Consider the following 21,401-nt stretch of genomic DNA (forward strand, 5'->3'; position numbering starts at 1 on the left):
AGATGTCTTTCCATAATTATTTTTTACGTTTTACGTTCCAAGCTTTAGGCGAAACTTATATATTAGGAAAACGCTAACATGTCATGACATTTTGTAATTATAATGTGACCAAATAACGTCGTTACTTCACTTACATGAAAACTTCAGCTTGAGCGACACATTTAATTTGATTGTATTTAAAAGGCATTCAAGCAGCAGAATCTGTTTACTACTACCAAGTACACATATGAGCGTACATGAAATTTAGGGGGTGCATTTAATTATGGGACCACAGGATTTTTTTTAACGCATGATTCTATAAAATTTATATTAAACCTAAATTCCCAACCAACAAACTAAACCAAATATAAACTACAACTTAAATGTAGTTTTTCTATATATAAACAACAAGCTTTAGTAGTATTTATCCTAAAAAATTAAACCTGTTCAAAATTACTTTTATTCTTGTAGTGTTCTCTTTTTTGCTACGCTAAAGTTACTTATCATTCCTGAATGAAAATATCAAAACTAAGCTGTAGTAGTAGAGTTCCCTAAATACAATGAGATTTAGAGTATACTACAGTATGCCTTAATAATCATAAAAGTAGAATTATGTACATGTATCTTATGGATTGCATCCATTAGGGCTAGTAGACATTTCCATTACAATAGCTGGATTTCATAAATAAGTAAGTAATAAATGTAAAATAATAAATTATTATGGATAGAACATTTACTTTTCTATATTTTTTTCACAATTAGAAAGCCATTTGTGAGGTACAAGTTTTTTATAATTCTGAATTTGCTTTATCTCATTGTATAGAGCAAGATCTATAATGCTAAACTGATTCTTAAAAGCCCATTGAATATCATTACTCGCAAAGAACTTTTTACACAAGATTGGTTTTTGAGAATCCAATGCATTTTCAAGCAAATAACAAGTATCCAGAAAATTTTCCATTTCGAAATCATTGTAACTGTAAACAGCAGTGTTTGGATAATGTTCACAAAGGTATCGTAAAATATTTACATTACCCCTAATTGGTAACCCAAGAGATGAAATTTTAAGTTCCGTGGCACCTAAAAGGAATCAAAACTATTAATATTTAGACATTAAAGGGACTTGCAAAAAAAAACCTAAAAGATTCAGAGAATTAAAAATGTGATAGTTGCTTTATTTTTTAAATTATTTTACATTTATATTTTAAAAACTGAAGCTCACACAGCTACTATTGGAACTAATCTTTTTGGGTTGGCTAGTCCATTTATCTAACAAGGAATGTTATTGCATGCGTATCGTAACTTTGCGAAAATTATAGTGGTAGCCAACCTTCCTTATAAAAAATCTGTACATATCGGCTTTTAATGCAAAAATAATATGTTTTTATTAAGCATATGGTGGTATCTTGGACTTTTTTGTATATCTTGATGATGTCTATAGCATATGTTCACCAGGAATAACATAGGGTTCTAATGGTGAAAGAATTTTTTAAATCTTTCCTTTTTAAAATATGTGTATATATAAAAATTAGACATAACATGTTTTTGACTTTTTGTTAGCAATATGAGGCTGTACTATCAACTTTTCTCTAGAACTCAATCATATATCTATGTTTGTTAAGGCAGCGTTCCTAAATATAGCAATAACATTATATGAATAATATTTTTTTCTGAAACTGTTTATTTAAACACAGTATTCATTAAGAATTATCCAAAAGAATATGTTATTCATAACAAGCATTAAACTTGGTCAACATTCCTCTTGACATAATTTGATTTCAACAAATTTTTAAAAGGAAGGAATGTGTGTTTATTATGTCCATGGGCCACAACATGTATATATACCATAGGACACAGCTAGTTAATAAATATCTATAACTTACTATTTTTAAATATTATCCTCAAATTTACTCTGGAAATATCGCTTCCTGCTGGTGGCATATTTATGTTTTTGAAATAGGCCTGAATTTTTTGAATTTTGTTAGCAAGGACTGAGGAATGAATGTGCCATGTATATTTTAGACCTGGATTATTAGTTAACAAAGGTTTCAGAAACCATGGTAACTTATCTTGATTTAAAGTGATTACAACTTCATTCAGATGCTCCTGAAAAAATGCAACTAGTTTTATACATAATATGAGGTAGCTACAGAAATAGGTGTAATCAATCCTATGTCGAAATGGATCAACTTACTGATGTAACAAAGTAGAAAATATTAAGAAACCAGTTATGACTAAAAGTAAGAGTTTATAGTAATACTGGTTTTTAAATTAGTTTTGGTTCTTAAAATTACTAATTTTTTTTTGTTACAATATAATTATTCAGATGAAATATTTTGAGGTTTTGTAAGATAGACAGACATTATATATTTTTTTGTAAATGATCACCAACTAGTGTAATTAGATATAGAATAGATCACCAATGAGAGTAATTTTAGTAAATTTAATTTTTATATTGTTGTTCATTTTTCTTTATAAGGATTACCTTTATTGGTTTTAGTGCAAGGGTAGAATTGTCTTGTTGTGTATTATCTAACTTGCAAGAAGATCTTATTATATTTATTTGATCATGAAGTTTATCCAACTTCTGTAGTAGTTGTTTTTGTCTTTCCTCAAGATCTACCATAGCTGTATGTGATGTATTCTGAAATAAGCAAGAGTTATCTTAGATTATATTGTTATTCGTCACAATTTCTCATTCAAAGTGGAAAACTATGTGTACAAAAAAATCTACATAATATATCACTTTATATAATTTAGAATAATAATAGTTCAGTGGTGCTGCAACCCTATATGGGTCTTGGCCTCAAATTGCATCCATGTTTTGGATCATTTTTATTTTAATATATGTAGGTAATCAGCCATTTGTGTTGGGCACATGTCACTGATAATACGGTTTTAAACATGCCAGTTTCCTCATGATGTTTGTCTCCAAAGACGGAGAAAGTGCACAGAAGAAAGGAAATTGGGTTGGTGCACAGCTGTGATACGACCATAACATACGGTGCGAGGGCTACTCTTAAGCTAACTATGCCACCTCTGTTCTTATATAATTTAGATTACTAAAAATATTATTTTATTGATTAAAACCTTGACTAATTGTATAACCTGGTCACATATTTTTATATCAATATCATCTTTGGAAAGTTCTTGCGTAGGATTCCTCATATTATACATGCAAGTTGGTAGATCTATACAACTATTCATTGGAACAATAGTTTTCATTACAAACATTGTCCGCGCCAACCTGAAATTTAATGTACTATGTGGTAGTCTTATTTAAAAAAAAGCACTTGGAAGACAGGAATGCTACTTAACCCTTCTTTGCATGGTGAGGGAAATTTCAATCATAATATTTAGTCAACAAAAAAAAAGGTACTCAAAACCCTTGTACTGTAAATTTGTTGTTGCTGGAAACATTTTAAGCGACTATTGCGTACAACAAAACGCAGTTGTCAAAAAATAGCAAACATCACTGTCAAATACCAGGCCTAGAACTTGTCATACCGCTGTTTGTTGCGACAGGAAAAAAGGAGCGAGATTTTAGTTTGTTTTATAGAAATAAACGGATATATAAAATACAGTAAAAGTGAAAATGAGTGGAAATAAGGTTTGTTTTCATGTTTTTGTTGTTTTATGTACAATTTATATCAAAACACTGTGAATAAATTTCTTAAAACTATGTGATGGAAATTTACATCTCTATGCAGTAATTTCACTTGTAATGTATGGCAAACATTTTTTTGTAAATGTTTATTTTATGTTGTTTTTTAGGGAAACTTGAATGAAAGAGATATTGAAGATTATCTTAGTAAGTTACAAGGCGGTTGGCTCTCAGAAGATGACCAAGATTCCGATGATGAAAACCGCGATTCTGTTGAAGTTATAAGAGTGTTGCAGGAGGAGAACGACGATGATGATGATGGGGATGATGTGGATGAAACTGCTGACATTGATCCTCCTCTTGTAGAAGCAGAAGATCAAGAACCCTCTCACCCATCAACTTCATCTAATTTGCAGACTTCATCCAGTTTTTCATTTGACAAAAGAAGCTTGATTTGGAAAAAAAGGAATCTGGTGTATGACACAGATAAAATTACTTTCTTGGGGAGTTCTACTGCTTCAGGTGGTCTATTACACCTAGAAACTCCATATCAATGTTTTAACTATTTTATCACTGAAGATTTTATCAAAACATTAGTAGCGGAGACAAATTTATACATAATACAGAGTGATCCCAGTTCATCTATAACAGTTACAGAATATGATTTGTATAAGTTCTTTGGTATATTATTGTACATTTTAGTAATCAAATTTCCTAGCACAAGATCATACTGGTCGCACAAAGTTTGGATATGAGCCCATTTCTTCAACAATGCCACTGACCAAGTTTGAGAAAATAAAGTTATCATTACATTTTAATAACAATGATCTTCACAAACCTATAGGTCATCCAGAACATGACAGGCTTTATAAAATCCGCCCTGTTATCAAGCATCTGAATGAGATGTTTGCCACAGTGCCAATGGATCAAAGACCTTCTGTGGATGAACAGATGTGTTCTACCAAAATAGGGCATTTTTTAAAACAATATCTGCCTAAGAAGCCCCATAAATTATATGTTCTCTGTGATATGATGGGATATGCCCACAAGTTTGAGGTATATTCTGGACAAGAGAATACAGAAAAGCTCACAGATGAACCAGATCTTGGTGCAACAGGAAATATTGTAGTTCATTTACTTCGAGGAGTGCCAAGAAAGCAAAACCATATCATATACTTTGATAATTTTTATACATCTTTGCCATTGGTAGTTTTTTTAGCTAAATCAGGCATTCACACAGTGGGAACTGTGCAACAAAACAGGATTCCAAATAATAAACTTCCAGAGAAGAAAAACTTCATGAAAAAATCTGTGCTTAGAGGTAGTTTTGAGGAAAGAGTGTCTGTGCATGATGGTATAGATTTGAGTTGTGTGGCTTGGAAAGATAATAAAATAGTAACCCTGCTATCTTCTTATGCTGGAGCATTGCCTGTAACTAAAGTCAATAGATATGACAGGACAATAAAAGGAAAAATTGATATTACTTGCCCGTTTATTGTCCAAGAGATTATAAACATATGGGAGGAGTAGATCTCATGGATAGCTTTTTGGGCAGAAATCATATAACAATAAGGTCTTAAAAGTGGTACTTGCGTATATTTTATCATTTATTTGATCTAGCTATTATAAACTCTTGGATTATATATAAAAAAAATGCTCAAGAAAGAGGTGAACCCAAAAAGAGTCTACTTACAATGGGCCAATTCAGAAATGAATTGGCCTTTGTGCTATGCAACAGAGGACCCACCAAAGACGCTAAAAGAGGTCGTCCTAGTACCAGTTCACTAGAAGAGGAATTACTATCAAAAAAAAGAAAAGGTTCTCCAGCACCACCACCTCCAAAAGACATAAGAAAAGATGGTGCTGAACATTGGCCAACAGTAGGTGGGTCACTCCGGTGCAAATTTCCCAAATGTAAAGGCTATTTCACAATTTCGTGTAGTAAATGTGGCGTCAATTTGTGCTTAAATAAAAATAATAATTGTTTTTTAAATTATCATAAAGATTGAGTAAACAATATTTTTTTATTTATTTAGTACTGAGCCAAATATGTGACAATGCATGATGATGTAAATTTCCATCATATTGTTTTTTACATAATACATATTTTTATTTACATTAGGATTTTTTTAAATATTTTTCCTTTAATCTAGAGCATTAATTACATCACCCTGATTTATTTTCAAAAAATAGCAAAAATCATGCAAAGAAGGGTTAAAAGGTGCACTGATTTTGACTTTAGATATATAGATTTGGATTTTAAAGGTTAGTTAGATTTCTAACACAACACACTTTTGTACATTAAATATACAAAAAGTAATACCGAGAACATCTCATCTTTAAGAATCAACAACTTAGCATGTTTTAATACATTACCTTTACACTATTCAGTATTAATAATATTTTATATATTTACCTAATGCACTGTGCAGTATGCGCGCTACGAGCTCAGTCAACGTCAAGACTCAATTGCACAGAAGAGTTTAGAGAGAGAATTAGTAACTAAAAACTAACTTGAAAAAAAATACATAGATATATTTAAAAATCGATCTTTTAGACCACGATTAAAACCTTAAGTAATTCGATTCACCGGCTTACGATTAGAATCGGTTTAAAAATCGATACTTTTCGGGAAAATACGCCATCCCTAGTACGAACCCGGTGAAAGCAGTGATTGAAAATCATCCATGCGGTATTTTTAACGTATATAATATAATGCACAATAACACTTTTGAACAAATCACACAAGTGGCGGAGGGAGGGATCACTTTCTTCCATTATTTCACTTGCCAATAGTAGTCTATGGAAAATTCCTTACATACCATTTTCCTTTAAATTTTTGTCCATTTTCCAAAAGCTTATCCACATATATTTTTATGAGTTATCTACATAATAATCGGTCATTGGAACATGTACCACATTTCTGACATGAAAAGCATTAACTCCTTCATATGCAGTTTTGTCTGCTATTTCATTAACACAAATACCTGGATGTGACTATTGCATAAAGGCAATAATCACATCTCAGGATTTTTATTATTTACACAGGATATTTATATTTAATTTGTTTATTTATAATGTTATTTACAAAGAAATAATATTTATTTTAATATAAATAGAATTTATTTCAGTAGTTTTCAATTTCCCGCCTAGAAAGTCCACCCCAGTTCAATTAGTAACCAATGAGTATAATCTATATTTTGTTTCATTTAAATAATAACCAGCAGGAACATCACGGCAACATTAACTTTTCAAATCTCTACATAGTCGGTACCGGTGTTGCTGTATTTTTTACCTGTGATCTATGGTTATTATAAAATATTGTGTTAAAAGCACACAATCTGCTTATTTCGCCATTACCAAGCTCTCATAACTTCTATGATTCCTGTAAATTGAAATCCAATACGCCCTTAATAACTTAATAGGTTTCATTTAAGAAACATTTATTTAAAATACTTTTCTGCAAGTCCAATCTATAATGATGTATGGATATAGAATGGAAAGATCTTCATTGATGATTTCCACAACTTTTGTACCAAAAGTAAAAGGATGTATTTACTCTGTGTAGAAACTAAAATTAATATTTGTTTATTTATTTATTTAAAGATAAATCTTAAAAAGCCAACTTTAATTTACAGATTATAATTCATATATTACAATTATGCCGCAGGGTAACACAAGCTTGCAACATATTGACTCGATAAATGGGAAAAAGAAAATGGCTGCCATCTTCGGAAATAGCTTAACTTTTACGACGTGCGGCCATTGAATGTATTTGTGTTATTTAGTGTCTGCCAAGTCGTATTTGCCATTAAAATATTATTCTTCAACAAAATACACAATTTGTCATATATTGTATTGTTAATAATTTAAGTGAAATTATTTTTTTTATTAGCATAAAAATTCAATAAACCACAAGGTACAAAATCAACATGGCGGGTTAAAAACCAGCCAATAGGCGCTCAGAATCAAGCGTTTGAGAATTGCATGAATAGGTACCTACCTACCTATTCACATTTCGCGTCACGAAAAGCTTTTGGTGCCTTCTGTAAAATAAATAAAAATTACATTATGTATGTACTGTTAGCAGTGATCTTAAAAACTTGCAATTTAGACGTGGAAGTGTAAAATGACAGTAATTTTGTGATTTGTGACAATAGTTTTGTGCTAAGCGTCGTATGAGGCTAAGATTATGAATCCTTTGGATTTAGGATGAAGCTAAATAATATTGGTAACATTTTGTTTTTGTAAACAAGAATGTGTTTGCGATACACGTGCGAAATAGTAAATAATTGACAGTTGTAACTAATGATGTCGGGGAGGGGGGCTAAAAAACGCGGGAGACCCCCAAAATCCGGCAATTTTGAAAAGAACAGGAAATTTCAATATCATTTATTAAAGAAACCCAAATATTTGCAAGCTCAAAATATTGGAACTGGATCATTAACGAGTACTCCATCTGCATCAAGAGCGTCATCGCCTCAAGGTAGTGATACTAGCAAACGTAGTACTCGAAAACAAAGAGGTGGGAAATCACACAAAAGTAGAAGAGGTGGTCTATCTAACGCTTATTCGAGAAGAGGATATAATCCTCATGCTGCAGATTATCACGAATCGGAATATCACTATGGATCTGATTTTGGAGATGAGTTTAGTGATCGATCAGAGCCTGAAGAGGAGCGAGTTAGTGAAAGCTCAGATGGTTCCGCGAGTGATGGTGCTGCTGGAAGTGATAGTGACTTCTCCGTTTGTTCTATTAATTCTGCAGCAGGAACTCCACGAAAATTAGTTTCGAATTTTAATAGAGTTCCTAGTCCTGATCCTTTATGGCTACAGCAAGAACGTCAAATACCCAATTTAGTACTTCCAGCCTCATCTGATGACTTAATAATTCCTCATAGTTTAGTTTTGCAAGTGGTTGGTGTTTATGAGGTCTTACGCCACTTTAGGCATCTTGTACGGTTATCACCTTTTAGATTAGAAGACTTGTGTGCTGCAGTTAGCTGTAATGAGCAAAGTACACTACTAACGGAAGTACATATAATGCTATTGAAAGCGCTTTTACGGGAGGAAGATGCCCAACAAACTCATTATGGTCCTATAGACCATAAAGATAGTGTAAATATAACACTGTTTCTATTAGATGTCATGACATGGCCAGAAGTTTTGAGAGCTTATGTGGATAGTGACAAAACATTTGATAAAAATATATCAAGAATTTTGAATTCTTGTGAATATCCTTTCACAACGGTCGAGGATCGTCTTGCTGTTCTGCAATTTTTGTGTAATCAATTTCTTATTACTAATCCAGTTCGTGATGACTTGATTAATGAAGGTATAATTAGATTGTATTATTTATATAATATAGATAGACATTTTAATAAATATTGTTTTAAGAAGTGATTTGCTTGGCTTGCTGCATGCCTACATTTTCAATTTACAATACTGAAAACTAAATTTTTGTTGCAGCACCTATACAATATGATGACCATTGTAGAGTATGTCACCGCCTAGGTGATTTATTGTGTTGTGAAACATGCCCAGCAGTATATCATCTTGAATGTGTTGATCCTCCACTAGAAGATGTGCCTTCTGAAGACTGGCAATGTTCATTATGTAAACAACATAAAACTGTTGGTGTTACTGATTGTGTATCTGATGCTGAAAAACAAGGATTACTTTGTCGTCATGAACACCTAGGATTTGATAGGCATGGTAGAAAATATTGGTTTATCTCAAGACGAATTTTTATGTAAGTAATGATAATGTATCCTCATTTTTATAATTGGTTGATATTCAGACGGAATTGTTTAAAAAAAATTATTCCATAATTTATTCATTCTAGTGAGGCTGAAAATAGTGATGTCTGGTATTACACAACAGCAGACCAGTTTCAAGAATTACTTAATATCTTAGATTCTAAGGAAATGGAAGCTCCCCTTGTTCACGAATTACTTGAAATGAAGTCTGAGATTCTTCGTCAAATGGATATTACAGAAAAACTTACCAATCAAGCTAAAGGAAATAGAAAGTCATATTTAGAAGTACAGAATGCTACTATTCTTAAAAAGAAAATATCAAAAGAAACACATAAACAGCAAGGATTCAGTATTAATGATGATGATAAGGGGTCAGATTCCCTTGTGAATGATGGAGATATTGTACATGAAGTAACTGTGTCTAGTGAGGACAATGAAAAACATGACGAAAATGAAACCTATCCTGATGACAAAAGTACTAATAAAAATAAGTTAATCAAGAAAAATGAAGAAGGTAATCTTGTAACCTCTAGGTTTATTATTATTATTGAAATGGATTATTATTATTGTTGAGTTGCCATAATGAATCCTTCAATTTTTGATATGTGCAGCTGAAATATGAGACATTTTATAGTCTTAATGGTCAAAATATATTTGTGTAACTTAATGCATCAATCATTATGGCTATTCACACTTTAAAAAATTTGCTATAAAGACATCTAAAGTACAAAAAAATAGGATGTCAAGTTGGCTTTTATTACAAATCTAATGTATGAATAGTATAAAATAATAATAAGATTTGTTGACATCATCATCACATAGACATGTGTTTATTTACATTATATTTTCAGTGTCTGAACGTCTTACAAGACAAAGATCAAATCAAATCTCAAATGGAACATACTTATTTAAGCTTGGAAATGAAAATGTATTTAAGACTTATGTCAATCAATATACATGTAATCCATTAGCCCTTAATAAGCCCCAGAGAAATGAAGAGCGCGATAAGAAGAGATATATTTCACACAAGTTTTCACTATCAACGGGACAGGATTTCAAATGGATTGGTTTATTGAATGGTATGTATAAATTGTATTCAAGCTGCAGTATATATTTTCCTTCTGTTATAGTACTTGTATGTATTTATAAATAAATGTTTGTTACCATTCACTTCAATTCTATAAATATTCTATTTGATCTCAGGTAAAGACACCATACTTGTAGTATAAAATTATAAAAGTGTATAGAATAAATTAGCACTTTAATAGTGTTTTCTTGTACATTTAAAATTACCAATAGCTTTTATTATTTAAAATGTTTATTTTTATTTTAGCGACAAAACCATTGCTTGTAGCAACATTGCGTCAAACACTTCTACACTTGGAGTCTAATATAGTAATACAATTCATGCATCCCAATTGGAGCCTCCTTAGGAAGCCCTGGGTGCAAGCTGTACAGCTCTGTCAAGCGCCTAGAGACTTTGCAAGAGCACTTTGTGTCTTACAGGTAATGTTGTCATTTTCACTTATTATATGTACATTATTTTGGAAACTAAATTTTTTGTATATTAATAGTCAATTAGAGGAATATATAATTTGTCATTGAAAGAATTAAATTTACTAAAAAAAAATATAGGCCTGCATTAGAAGTGTGGTGTGGGTACCAGCATGGCATGAACAGCTGGGACATGTACGGCTAATGCGGACTACAGCGCTGGAGCGCGAAGAACGTAAGAAAATCGACAAGAGAGAAAAAAAAGAGAGGGACGAAGAAGAAGAACGCTACCGCACTGCATATAACTTTGTTAAATACTCCTTAGGTCTTCACAATCAGGTATTATATTACAGAAATTATGAAATAAAAAATATATATAGGTGTATATACATTTCTATGACTATTTTGACATTTATGTATATACAGCTTAGTTCAAATATTTGGTTAAAATATGATTTATGTATTAGGTGTGGAAACAAAAAGGTGAAGAATATAGAATTCATGGCCAGTGGGGTTGGCTCTGGAATTCATCTACTAGAAAGTTTAAAAAGCGATTTAAGTCTAACAAATTGGGCTTGAGCAATGGACCTGCAAAAATAGCAGTTAGGGTAAGGGAAGGAAGCATCATTAAAGTGTTGGCAGTAGAACCTAAGACATATGATTACCTAACATCTGATGGATCAACTGATGAAAATGTTTTGGCAAAATGTAAGTAAATTTATCAATACATAACAATTACTCATGCAGCATTCAATTGAAAAGACAATTTAGATTTTAGTTTTTATTATAATACCTTTTTTGATTCCCTTGTAGTACCCCCTTCAATGAGAAACATGACATTGGAGAAGGATGTTGAGGATTTTGAGGAAATTAATGTAGAGAAAGCTCTGAGTTCCACAGTAAGACAGTACTACCCTAAAATTGCAAGGAAATCCAAATTAGATGATCTTTTGGCTCGGCGTACATATCTAAAGTTCATGGAGGAGAAAAAAATTGGAAACCTTTTAGAGAAAGTTAAAAAAGAAGAAGAAGTAAGAAATGAAGAAGACAAGAGTATTGATATTGAAACTGAAGATTCAGAAACCGATGTGACAAATATGTGTAATACAACCAATGATGATAACCAAGAAAATAATTCTATAAGTAGCGAAATTGCTACTCTGCGAGAACAATATTTAGTATTAAGTGGAATTACCAAGCAGTACAATTGTTATTCCTTAGATTGTAGGAATGCTGAAACGGTCTTAAACCACACTGGACTAAAAGTAAACTGTTATTCACCTTTGTGTATTGAGAAAGCTAATTTACTAAATAAACTCCTGTCATTGTTAAAAAGCAGTTCTGCCAACAACAAAGGTTTTGGTTTAAACTCACAGGAAAATAATAAAATGTCAATTTTAGAGCAATATCTTCTGGGCAAAAGATCTAATTCAAATGAAAATATTTTGACTGATTTACTGTCTGCAGTTGCATGTGCCCAAGATTGTGACAATAGAAATACAGAGGAATGCTTCATCAAGCGAAAGTCCAGTAGTGACTCTGAACCCAATCTGAAAACGGAAAGAAGTGACACCAATATGCCTTATGCTGATAGTATTCTTAAAAGTGAAAATACTTTAGATGAGTGTGCAGTTCCAGCTGTTGGCAATGAAATGGATATAGATATAGGAAATAATAACATTGATGATAATGATGTGGAAATTGGACCTTTGAAGGAGCTAACGGAAAGTGATTGTCAGAATGCAGAAAGCGGCGACGATAAGTCTCGTCCTCCAATTCCCAAGTTAAAAATAACTAGAGGTAAGTCTGCGAAGTTAAATAAAGAAACAAAAAATTATGAATGTTCCGTGAAAAGTGAAAAAACAGAAGACGTACCCAAGTATCGAGCTGCAATAAATAGACGATTCGGAGCAAAAAGTATTAAAAGGGAAGAAAAAACAATCAAAGAGGAGAAGACTGAATGTGGAATCGTTAGAATTTATTCTACAGAAAAACCATGTGGAAAACTTTACCTGAAAAGAGTCCAAACATCCGCAAACGAAAAGAAAAAGAAGAGGACGCCAGTGAAGTATCCACCTTGTTCGTCATTTCACACGAAAAGTAAAACGAAAACAATAATGGTTTTGCCTAACCATGAACTAAGGAAATTGAGTCGACAAGGAGGTCACTCGACGGTGCATGGATTTAGCCATAGCGCTAAACCAAATCAGCTGGTTTGGCCGTATCCTTGTGCTAGGCCTCTTTTCAAAACCTGTTGGTTGTACAGAACAGTGAACCTCCAGTGGTTGGCCAGTGCGGCCCTGCAACTTAGAGTGATGTGGGCATGCCTGCGCTGGGAAGACATGGCAGCCAAAGCTGCCACGGCTGACGGCAAGCACCAACTCACCACGGACACCGAAATAGTTTCCTTGGAGCTTTTGAAACATCGTCACGTGGGCCAATTTTCGGAAAGGACACAATATCTAAGACGTCGGGTCGTCATTCCTCTCGAACTACCCAAAACGGTTCGCGAGGTGACGTCCATTCGCAGCGGTTTAAGGAAACGGAAACGAGCGGAGTCCCCACAAAATACTGAACCACAGGTCAGTATATGTTTCCTTTTTCGTTATTTAAATTTCTTGTAGTTAGTATATTTGTTGAGAAAAAGTAATTTACGAGGCTGGCAACCCTCGCAATGGCAACCATGTTGCAGACACGCTGAGCTTATCAGGAGGACCAGTTTATCCTTTAAAACTGGAACATTTAATTTGTTATCCCAAGTGTGCATGAAAAACCAATTTATTGGGGCACTTATATGACCATAATTAAGTTTTTATTTGTGAAAACTGTAGGTAACGGAAGAATGGGTAGACGAGGACAAGTTGGAACTATGGGAGGTGCGTCAATACGGCGAGCGTGCGGAGCGGATGACGCCAGTGACGCGCACCACCACGGGCAAGTTGCCCCCGAGGGGCCGAGCGCCAACACCTCCCCCCGCGCACGCTGCTGACATCAAGGACAAGATGGAGCAGCAGCTGCGCGAGCAACGCGCTGCCCACCAGCAGAAGAGGGCGCTCGAGATGTCGCAGGGTATATACATATTATCGCCTTTTATTGTTGCTTTGTTTGCCTGATCTCTTATTAACCGAGGGGGCTATTCCAAAATTATCAATCAATGTTTGCTTTGAATAATTAGTCTTACTTATCAACTACATACTTCATAGAAAAAATATTTTTTAGATAAATCGAAGGGAACGCCCAACCACAATTCAGGGAAAAATACTTTGTCGACGCTATTGACAGCAAACACCCCTACGTCGGGCGGACAGAAGAATGTTATAGGAACTAGAAGAATCATAATGACTAAGGGGACAGACGGGACGACACGCGTTATCAGTCAACCCGTTCAAAGTGTGAAATTGTCCAGCGAATCACCTAAGTCGATGACTCCCTCCCAGAAAGAGGGCCCCCAAAAAGTTCAAATCATCCGAGGGCCCGACGGGAAGATCACCGTCAAGGGTCTCCTGCCGGGGCAACAGTTGGTGCAAATGGCCGACGGAAAACTGCACGTCGTGATGGCGGGCCAGCAAGGCGGCACGGGGCAGTTGATCGCGGCCGCCTCAGGAAAGATTGACACGGAAAAATGCAAAAATTCGAACGACAAAGCCCCCAAAGTAAAGCCGGAGGAGACGAAACCAGTGCAACGAGTGTTGCAGCCTTCGCAGAGCGTTACCGGTCGGCATCTGGTAGTGCAGCCCGCGCAGCCGGTGGTGGGGCAAGCGTCGCAGCAGGTGATGGTGCCCTCGCAGCAAGTGGTGGTCCAGCCGACGCAGCAGCTGGTGGTACAGGCGGGCAATGCGGGTGGAAGGGCGGCCGCCGCTGCCACGCCTCGCATGCAGACCGTGCTGATGCAGGGACAGCTGGTGCAGCGCGCCGCCACCCCTCCTCGCGCACCCCCCGTGACCCCCATCCGCCCTCAAACGCCGCGACCGCGCGCTCAGCAGATCGTCGTCAACAGCCCTGCCCTGGCCCAACAGCTCGCGACCGGCAAGGTGCAGCTGGCGACGGTCAACGGACAGCAGGTGCTCATCCGGCACACGGGCAACAACCAAGCGCAGATAGTCGCCCACATAGGACAGAGCCCCGTGACCGCGCAGGTGGCTTCTCCGGCGGCCACGACGGTGCAGGCTCTCACGCCTGCGCCCACCGTCCAGCCCGTCTCGTCGGCGCCTTCCGCCCCGTCCTTGGTGAGGCCCCCGGCTCTGGTTCCCGCCACTTCCAACTCGCCCCAACAGCTTACGGAGGATCAGATCATGGAAAAGAGGCTGCTTGCCGGACAACCGCCTGGAACTGTGATAAAGACTGTTACGGCTCAGGTGTGTTTTGTCGTTAAACAGTTAAATAGATTTATTATAAAATCTTAAAGACATTGTATATCTGAAAAAATAATATTGTATAATAAAATAATAAATTTCGTTCTCAGGTGATGCAGACGAGCAGCGGTCCCAGTATAGTTTTGCAGGGACTTCATGGTTATTCCTTAACCCCACAACAGTTGGGATTGGTGCAACATCAAGTCAAACAACAACTACTAAAAGGTAACAGGAAATGTAACGTTTACACATGGTTGCGTTTTTAAAATCTCCACTAAAAGGAACTAATATAAATTGAGCCATTTTCTTCCAGCGCAAGAGTCTACCGGCAAGCAGGGAATGTTGGGTCCGCGCAAGATGTACCTGGCGGTGCAGCCCGCGCCCACAGCCCTCCCCGCGCAGCCCATGCAGCCCATTCAGCCCATCCAGCCCATCCACTCTCTCACGATACCCACTCCCGCGCACCAGGTAATTTATTATTATTAATACAGTCATGTCTCTGCAACTGTGAAAATCGACTTCAAGCCAGATGCAACAGAATGAACTTGAAGACTAATAATCCGAATCTGGTTAGTGATATATTTGTTGAATTTTATAGAAATCAACAATTTTGATATTCGAATCGTATTTGTTAAATGTACAATTTTATATGCTTCCGAACAAAACAGCTGAACCATACTGGCCACAGTATATATATTTATCTTAATCTGATATATTTGCGGTTTTCAATTGCCGTTGTTTTTAATTAAAATGGCGATATGATTTTCATAGTTGTAATATACACGCTGTACAATGTACATATTTCTATAATTAAACGAATATTAAGATTTTCCGCTATATATCTCTTGAATTCAGTTCTATGTTTATTAAGATCATATCTAATGTTTATTTGTAATCCAACTCTATGTTAGGTATAATAATAACAACGAAGACTTGTAAAATTCACTGATTATTATATGGTTACTTAGCGTGTATAGTTCACAGATTTAAACACAAAACCATATTAATTTGATTTGGAAGTACTCTATACTGGAAATATCAATTTTTGTCTCTACTGAATAAGGATTATTATTGAAATTTGTAGAAACTATTAAAATGATAGCAGAAATTGAAAATATTAGTCTTACGCTATTTTTAACAAGTCCTAAAGCGTTATTTAAAATCTTTATGAATATGGTTTTGTGCTCATACTTAGGAATTTTCTTCCAAGTAGACTTTGTTTCGTATTTTTATGGATAAAATTGAAAGTACGTAGTTATCCTTACGAAAAATGTAAAGATTTTTATAAGACTGGTTTAATATAGACTCTCATAAGCTTAGAAAGTAGGTAATGGACTGATTTGTTTGGACGATTTTATGGTCATATTTTATACCAAAGAAATAGGCTGAAAATTTTACGTTATTTGCTTGAAATAAAAGCTGACATTCTGTCGTTTCCGCCGAATTATATTCGTAGTGTAATTAAAAATAATAAAACAATTTCTTAATTTCAATTAATGTGGCTTTTGGGGCAAGTTGCAATATACTATGTTCAACATATTCTAAGTATGTAAATTGTGACGGTTGTAGTAAAAATTCTGTAAAAGGTGATATATTATAAAAAATTCGCCTCAAAAGTAGAACAATTATTGCTAGCGTTAATTTACATTCAAACAGTATTATATCACTTTTATATCGAAGGATTTCGTATTTATCTGACCAACGAAAAGGGGCATTTTAATCCTGAATATTGTACAGGGGATGGGGAATCTAAATTATTTTGATTTTAATTACTTTTATGAAAACAAAATATATAACTATAATTCTTTAGATGTCCCATCCTTTTTAATTTACCGTCATATATTAAATATGAATAATGAAATCGTAGTAACTGAATTGCTCATACACCTCGTGAAATGTAAAATTGTAGTACTACATCGATATAACGGACAGTGCAATATAATCAGTAAAAAATAAAATAATATGAAAATTATTGACTTTCATTTGAATAGACCTTTATTGTTTGATCGAATTTCTGTTTTTATTATTGCTATTTTGTGGGGGTGTATGGGCAATCTTAGTCGAGAAAATTATGTAAGAAAAGATTTCATTATGTCACATATTGTTTAATAACGTATTGTAAATCAGTAAATGAAATTATCATATATTCCCACAAAACGTTTTTGTTTCTTATTTTTTTGTTTTGTTTTTTATTTATGTTGGTAGTAGAAATATGATTTTGTATATATTCTAGGAGACAAATGATGAAGATAGATTAAAGCGATCTTTAGTAAACGGCGAAGACAACGTAGCAGTGGCTGCTAGTAGCAAAGAAGCCGTGCCCTCGAAGCCTGAAGATATACTGGGAAATATTACTAAAACAGATATTGTTAACTCTCAAGATGAGACTCTAAATAATAAGTTTATCCTCACTCCTGACTACATTCAACAGAGTAAGTATTGTCTTTACCAAGTTTTAATACCAGGTTGACACTCATAGCGCTGTTACAAAAGTTAATATAATGCAAGCAATTAAAAAAATAGCAATTGTCAAAAATAGCAAAAATAAAAATGTCTACATTACTTGGTTACATATTGTGCAATTTTATAAATTGGCTATATTCTAACTTCTTCTAATTTACGTAATAAATTCGCAGCAATCAAAAGTGCCTTAAAGCAGGAGAACTTGAATCCTGAAATCGAGGAGAAACTACTGCAACTACAGCGGTACCAAGAGAAGCAGATGAAGCCTGAGATTGTGGAGCGCGAAGTGCGTGCCCCTCCACCTCCCGTCGTCTCCCCCTCCCCTTCGCCACCCGCGCCTGCACCCCGCCGCCGCCCCCCCATCCGACACGACGATGACGATGAGTGGATCGAGACGAGCCCGCGGAAGCGAGGTCGAGCGCGTCCGCCCTCCCCAATCCCCACCCTCACATCTCCAAACCTGACAGCGTCGCCCCGCGCCCCACCGAGACACGTACCCGTGCTAGCGCAGCCCCTTCACCCTCCCCCTGCGCCGGCCCCGCCGACGCCTCCCAGAGCCCCCCCGGCCCCCAACCCCGCACCCCTATCGGCCGCCGACGAGCGACGACGTACGGCGACGAACAACTCGCGCCTGCAAATGATACTGTTCAAACACAAGGAGATGCTCAAAAAAGATATAATTAAGAAGCGTGGGCTGTTGGAGAAAGAGCTCGGTGTTGAAATACAGGTGTTTATTTTTATTATATCGACATTAGTAAAAAAAAATATGGACTTAACAGGTACAATGGCTTAATTTTACACGCACGTTACTAAGAGAGGCACATATCATTGCATCGTATATTCTAGTGTAAAAAGCTCTTATTAAGTATTCTATAAGTTTACATCCAAACATAAATATACTGATTATAAATTGTTTCAGAAGGAGTTATCCGCTGAATTGGCTTTACGAACTCGTGCCGAGAGAACTAAACAAGAAGAAGTTCGAGGCAAACGTCGAACTACCTCGGTCAGTCGCGATGCAACTCCGAAAACTAAGAAGTCAATCAAAAAAGAGAAACTCTTGTGTATATGTCGGACTCCATATGATAATACCAAGTAAGTTTTATTGGGATCACCGGTGCCCATAAAATAAAAGTGTCTTTTTGTATTTTAAATTCGCTAATGTTAGCGTTAGCACTTATAAATTAGATAATAAAGTTGATATTCAGTTGGAAATATATGAATTGAACGAAAGTAAGCTGCGACTCTGGCGCCACCAAACGGACAAACATGTAATTTAAAATACAGATAATAATGAATTCTGTCATTGTCACAATCTTTAAAATACTATGCTAAACAAATAAATTAAAGAATATAATTAAAATATCGTTATTCTATTTTATTAGTTTAAAATATACTTGAAACTATTTTCTACTTAGAGTATACACTAAAATTTATGTTTCTTGCAGTTTAAAATATAAATATGTTTTTGAGATAAATACTTTTTTTTTTCTAGCTTCACGGATTAGTAAAAAGTTTTCTCTTTAATCATACCAGAAACAATATAAACAGATTTCCGAAGTTGGACAAGGCTAATTTGAATACAATTATGAATATCGTGTCCGCGTCGTCCTAAGAATATTTAGACATTAATAATAATAAATTATTTCTTGAAATTACACTATTTCCAAATGATTCACACACTACAAAACATTAATACCTATTTATTAGGGACCTATTAAAAAGACTTCTCCCACCGGCTCCATCTTCATCTAATTTTCTCCCTATACTTTATATTATTAAGTCACTATACCTTATAAAAAATTTCAGATTTTACGTGGGGTGTGAACACTGCAGTAATTGGTTCCACGGCGACTGTGTCGGCGTCACTGAAGAGATGAGTAAGACTATGGAGGAATATGTTTGCTCCGAGTGCAGAAGGGCTGAAGAGACGCAAGAGCTCTATTGTCTCTGTCGGCAACCCTACGATAATTCACAGTAAGTTATTTCGACTAAACAATGTCTCATTTTGAGCATTTGCTTTTATTTTGACCTACATGAATAAAGAGGTAATCAGCGAACCTGTATGAGTATGTATGTATGTTACGATTTTGTAATTTATAAATAAATATATAGTCTAAATTATATTGAAATGTAGATCATATATTTATTTAAATCCGGTTAAATCCATCTTACGGAACAGTCCAAGTTTCATCAAAATCGATTTTTTAGTTTTAAGATTTGATAGTATCGAAATTGTCATTGACAGATATTTGAAATCAGTTTAATTTTTCTAAGCTCTTCTGTTACACAACTGTTTACCTTTAATATTAACTATAATTATAAGTCTTCTATAGTTATTGTGAATGGCCCTAATATGATGTGTTTCGGCATTGTTAAATTCAAATATTAGCAAGAATTAAAAAATCCTACATTTTATTATTCATGAGAATTTCAATAATAAATCCAATTCACAGGTTTTACATATGCTGTGATCGATGTCAAGACTGGTTCCACGGCAGATGTGTCGGAATACTCCAGTCTGAAGCAGACAACATAGACGAATATATTTGTCCTAATTGTCAGAAAAATAATTCCGTCAACTATGCAAATATGAAGGAACTCACCCCCAAAGATTATGAAAACTTGAAACGACTCATCAAACAAATTCACTTGCATAAGAATGCGTGGCCTTTCATGGAGCCGGTCGATCCTAGGGAAGCCCCGACGTATTATAAAATAATCAAGGAACCCATGGGTGAGCTGCTTTTGAATTTACTTAAATTAGTTAAGCAGGAGCAACCCCTTAAGGACCTACCTATACTCAATTTGATTTAGATAAAAGTAGGTTTATATAAGATTATAGTAAATCAGATGTACGTATATAGCGATTAAGCTCTTTAAATGATTAAAAAAAAATTGTCAACATTGCACAATGCACATATCCATTGGAATTGCTATTCCAAACAAGGAACAATATTTAAACACGATAAACTAGGACAGTATTATACTTATATCTAAAACATGAACTAATAATATCTGTATTTGCAGATCTTCAAACTGTGGAAAAGAAAGTGAACGACCAAACGTATAGTACTTTGAGTGAATTTATTGGTGATATGACTAAAATATTCGACAATTGCCGATATTTTAATCCAAAGGATTCTGAGTTTTATCGATGTGCCGAAGGACTAGAAGCATTTTTTGCACAAAAAATTAAATATTTTCGTGAAAAGTTATTTGAAACCACACAATGATAGAAGTGCTTGTGAATTAAACTAAGTGTGTCCGAGATTGTGTCGGTTTATTTAGGAGACGTATCTATTATTTTACTACTCTTTGTGATCTGTATCATCTGTAAATTGTAAAGTGAAGTGGAGGAGAAAATAAACTGTATAAATTATTTCTATAGATATATATTAAGATGTCAGCTTCATGTTAAGTATTTATTGTATTTATTAATGCTTATCACACGGACAATTCATAAGCTGACATGCTCTTCTCGGAAGAATATTATGTACCTATATACATTTTTATGAAAAAAACATTATGTTAGCTATAACTTGACTTGAGTTACTTTGGTAGTGCATAGTATAGGTAAACTTATTGTATGTAAGAAATAAAATTTTTATTAACATACACGAATTTTGTTTGATTTAACCAACAACAGTATAGTACTGGATTATTATATTGACAAAGTTGAATGACGGCGAAAAAGAATGCAGGCCGTGGTATTGCTATAAAACAATTTATACAATAACTGACGTGAGA

The 21,401-nt window shown here is 34.8% G+C and overlaps 2 protein-coding genes across 5 annotated transcripts; one reads left to right on the plus strand and one right to left on the minus strand.

The window, feature by feature from the left end:
* Positions 1–687: 687 nt before the first annotated feature.
* Positions 688–6,141, minus strand: LOC123710858. 3 transcript variants are annotated; one of them, XM_045663114.1, is made up of 5 exons: positions 6,000–6,141; positions 3,070–3,226; positions 2,465–2,623; positions 1,863–2,085; positions 688–1,059 (listed from the first exon to the last, which is right to left on the minus strand). In XM_045663114.1, exons 2-5 carry the CDS (start codon positions 3,211–3,213, stop codon positions 713–715), a joined length of 873 nt encoding a protein of 290 aa, XP_045519070.1. In that variant the 5' UTR covers positions 3,214–3,226; positions 6,000–6,141; the 3' UTR covers positions 688–712. The 3 variants fall into 3 exon arrangements, with proteins under 3 accessions (XP_045519070.1, XP_045519072.1, XP_045519071.1); XM_045663116.1 differs by having other exon boundaries at positions 5,960–6,004; XM_045663115.1 differs by lacking the exon at positions 6,000–6,141 and adding an exon at positions 3,298–3,397.
* A 1,170-nt stretch (positions 6,142–7,311) lies between these two features.
* On the plus strand, positions 7,312–21,269 carry LOC123711452 (nucleosome-remodeling factor subunit NURF301). 2 transcript variants are annotated; one of them, XM_045664053.1, is made up of 18 exons: positions 7,312–8,918; positions 9,053–9,335; positions 9,429–9,856; positions 10,194–10,421; positions 10,676–10,848; positions 10,978–11,175; positions 11,304–11,544; positions 11,650–13,418; positions 13,668–13,905; positions 14,056–15,191; positions 15,299–15,413; positions 15,502–15,656; positions 17,422–17,620; positions 17,825–18,378; positions 18,571–18,746; positions 19,461–19,628; positions 20,108–20,388; positions 20,682–21,269. In XM_045664053.1, exons 1-18 carry the CDS (start codon positions 7,892–7,894, stop codon positions 20,885–20,887), a joined length of 7,575 nt encoding a protein of 2,524 aa, XP_045520009.1. In that variant the 5' UTR covers positions 7,312–7,891; the 3' UTR covers positions 20,888–21,269. The 2 variants fall into 2 exon arrangements, with proteins under 2 accessions (XP_045520009.1, XP_045520011.1); XM_045664055.1 differs by having other exon boundaries at positions 18,574–18,746.
* Positions 21,270–21,401: the final 132 nt, after the last annotated feature.

This window comes from Pieris brassicae, chromosome 6 (genome assembly GCF_905147105.1).
Source record: "Pieris brassicae chromosome 6, ilPieBrab1.1, whole genome shotgun sequence".
Lineage (NCBI taxonomy): Eukaryota > Metazoa > Arthropoda > Insecta > Lepidoptera > Pieridae > Pieris > Pieris brassicae.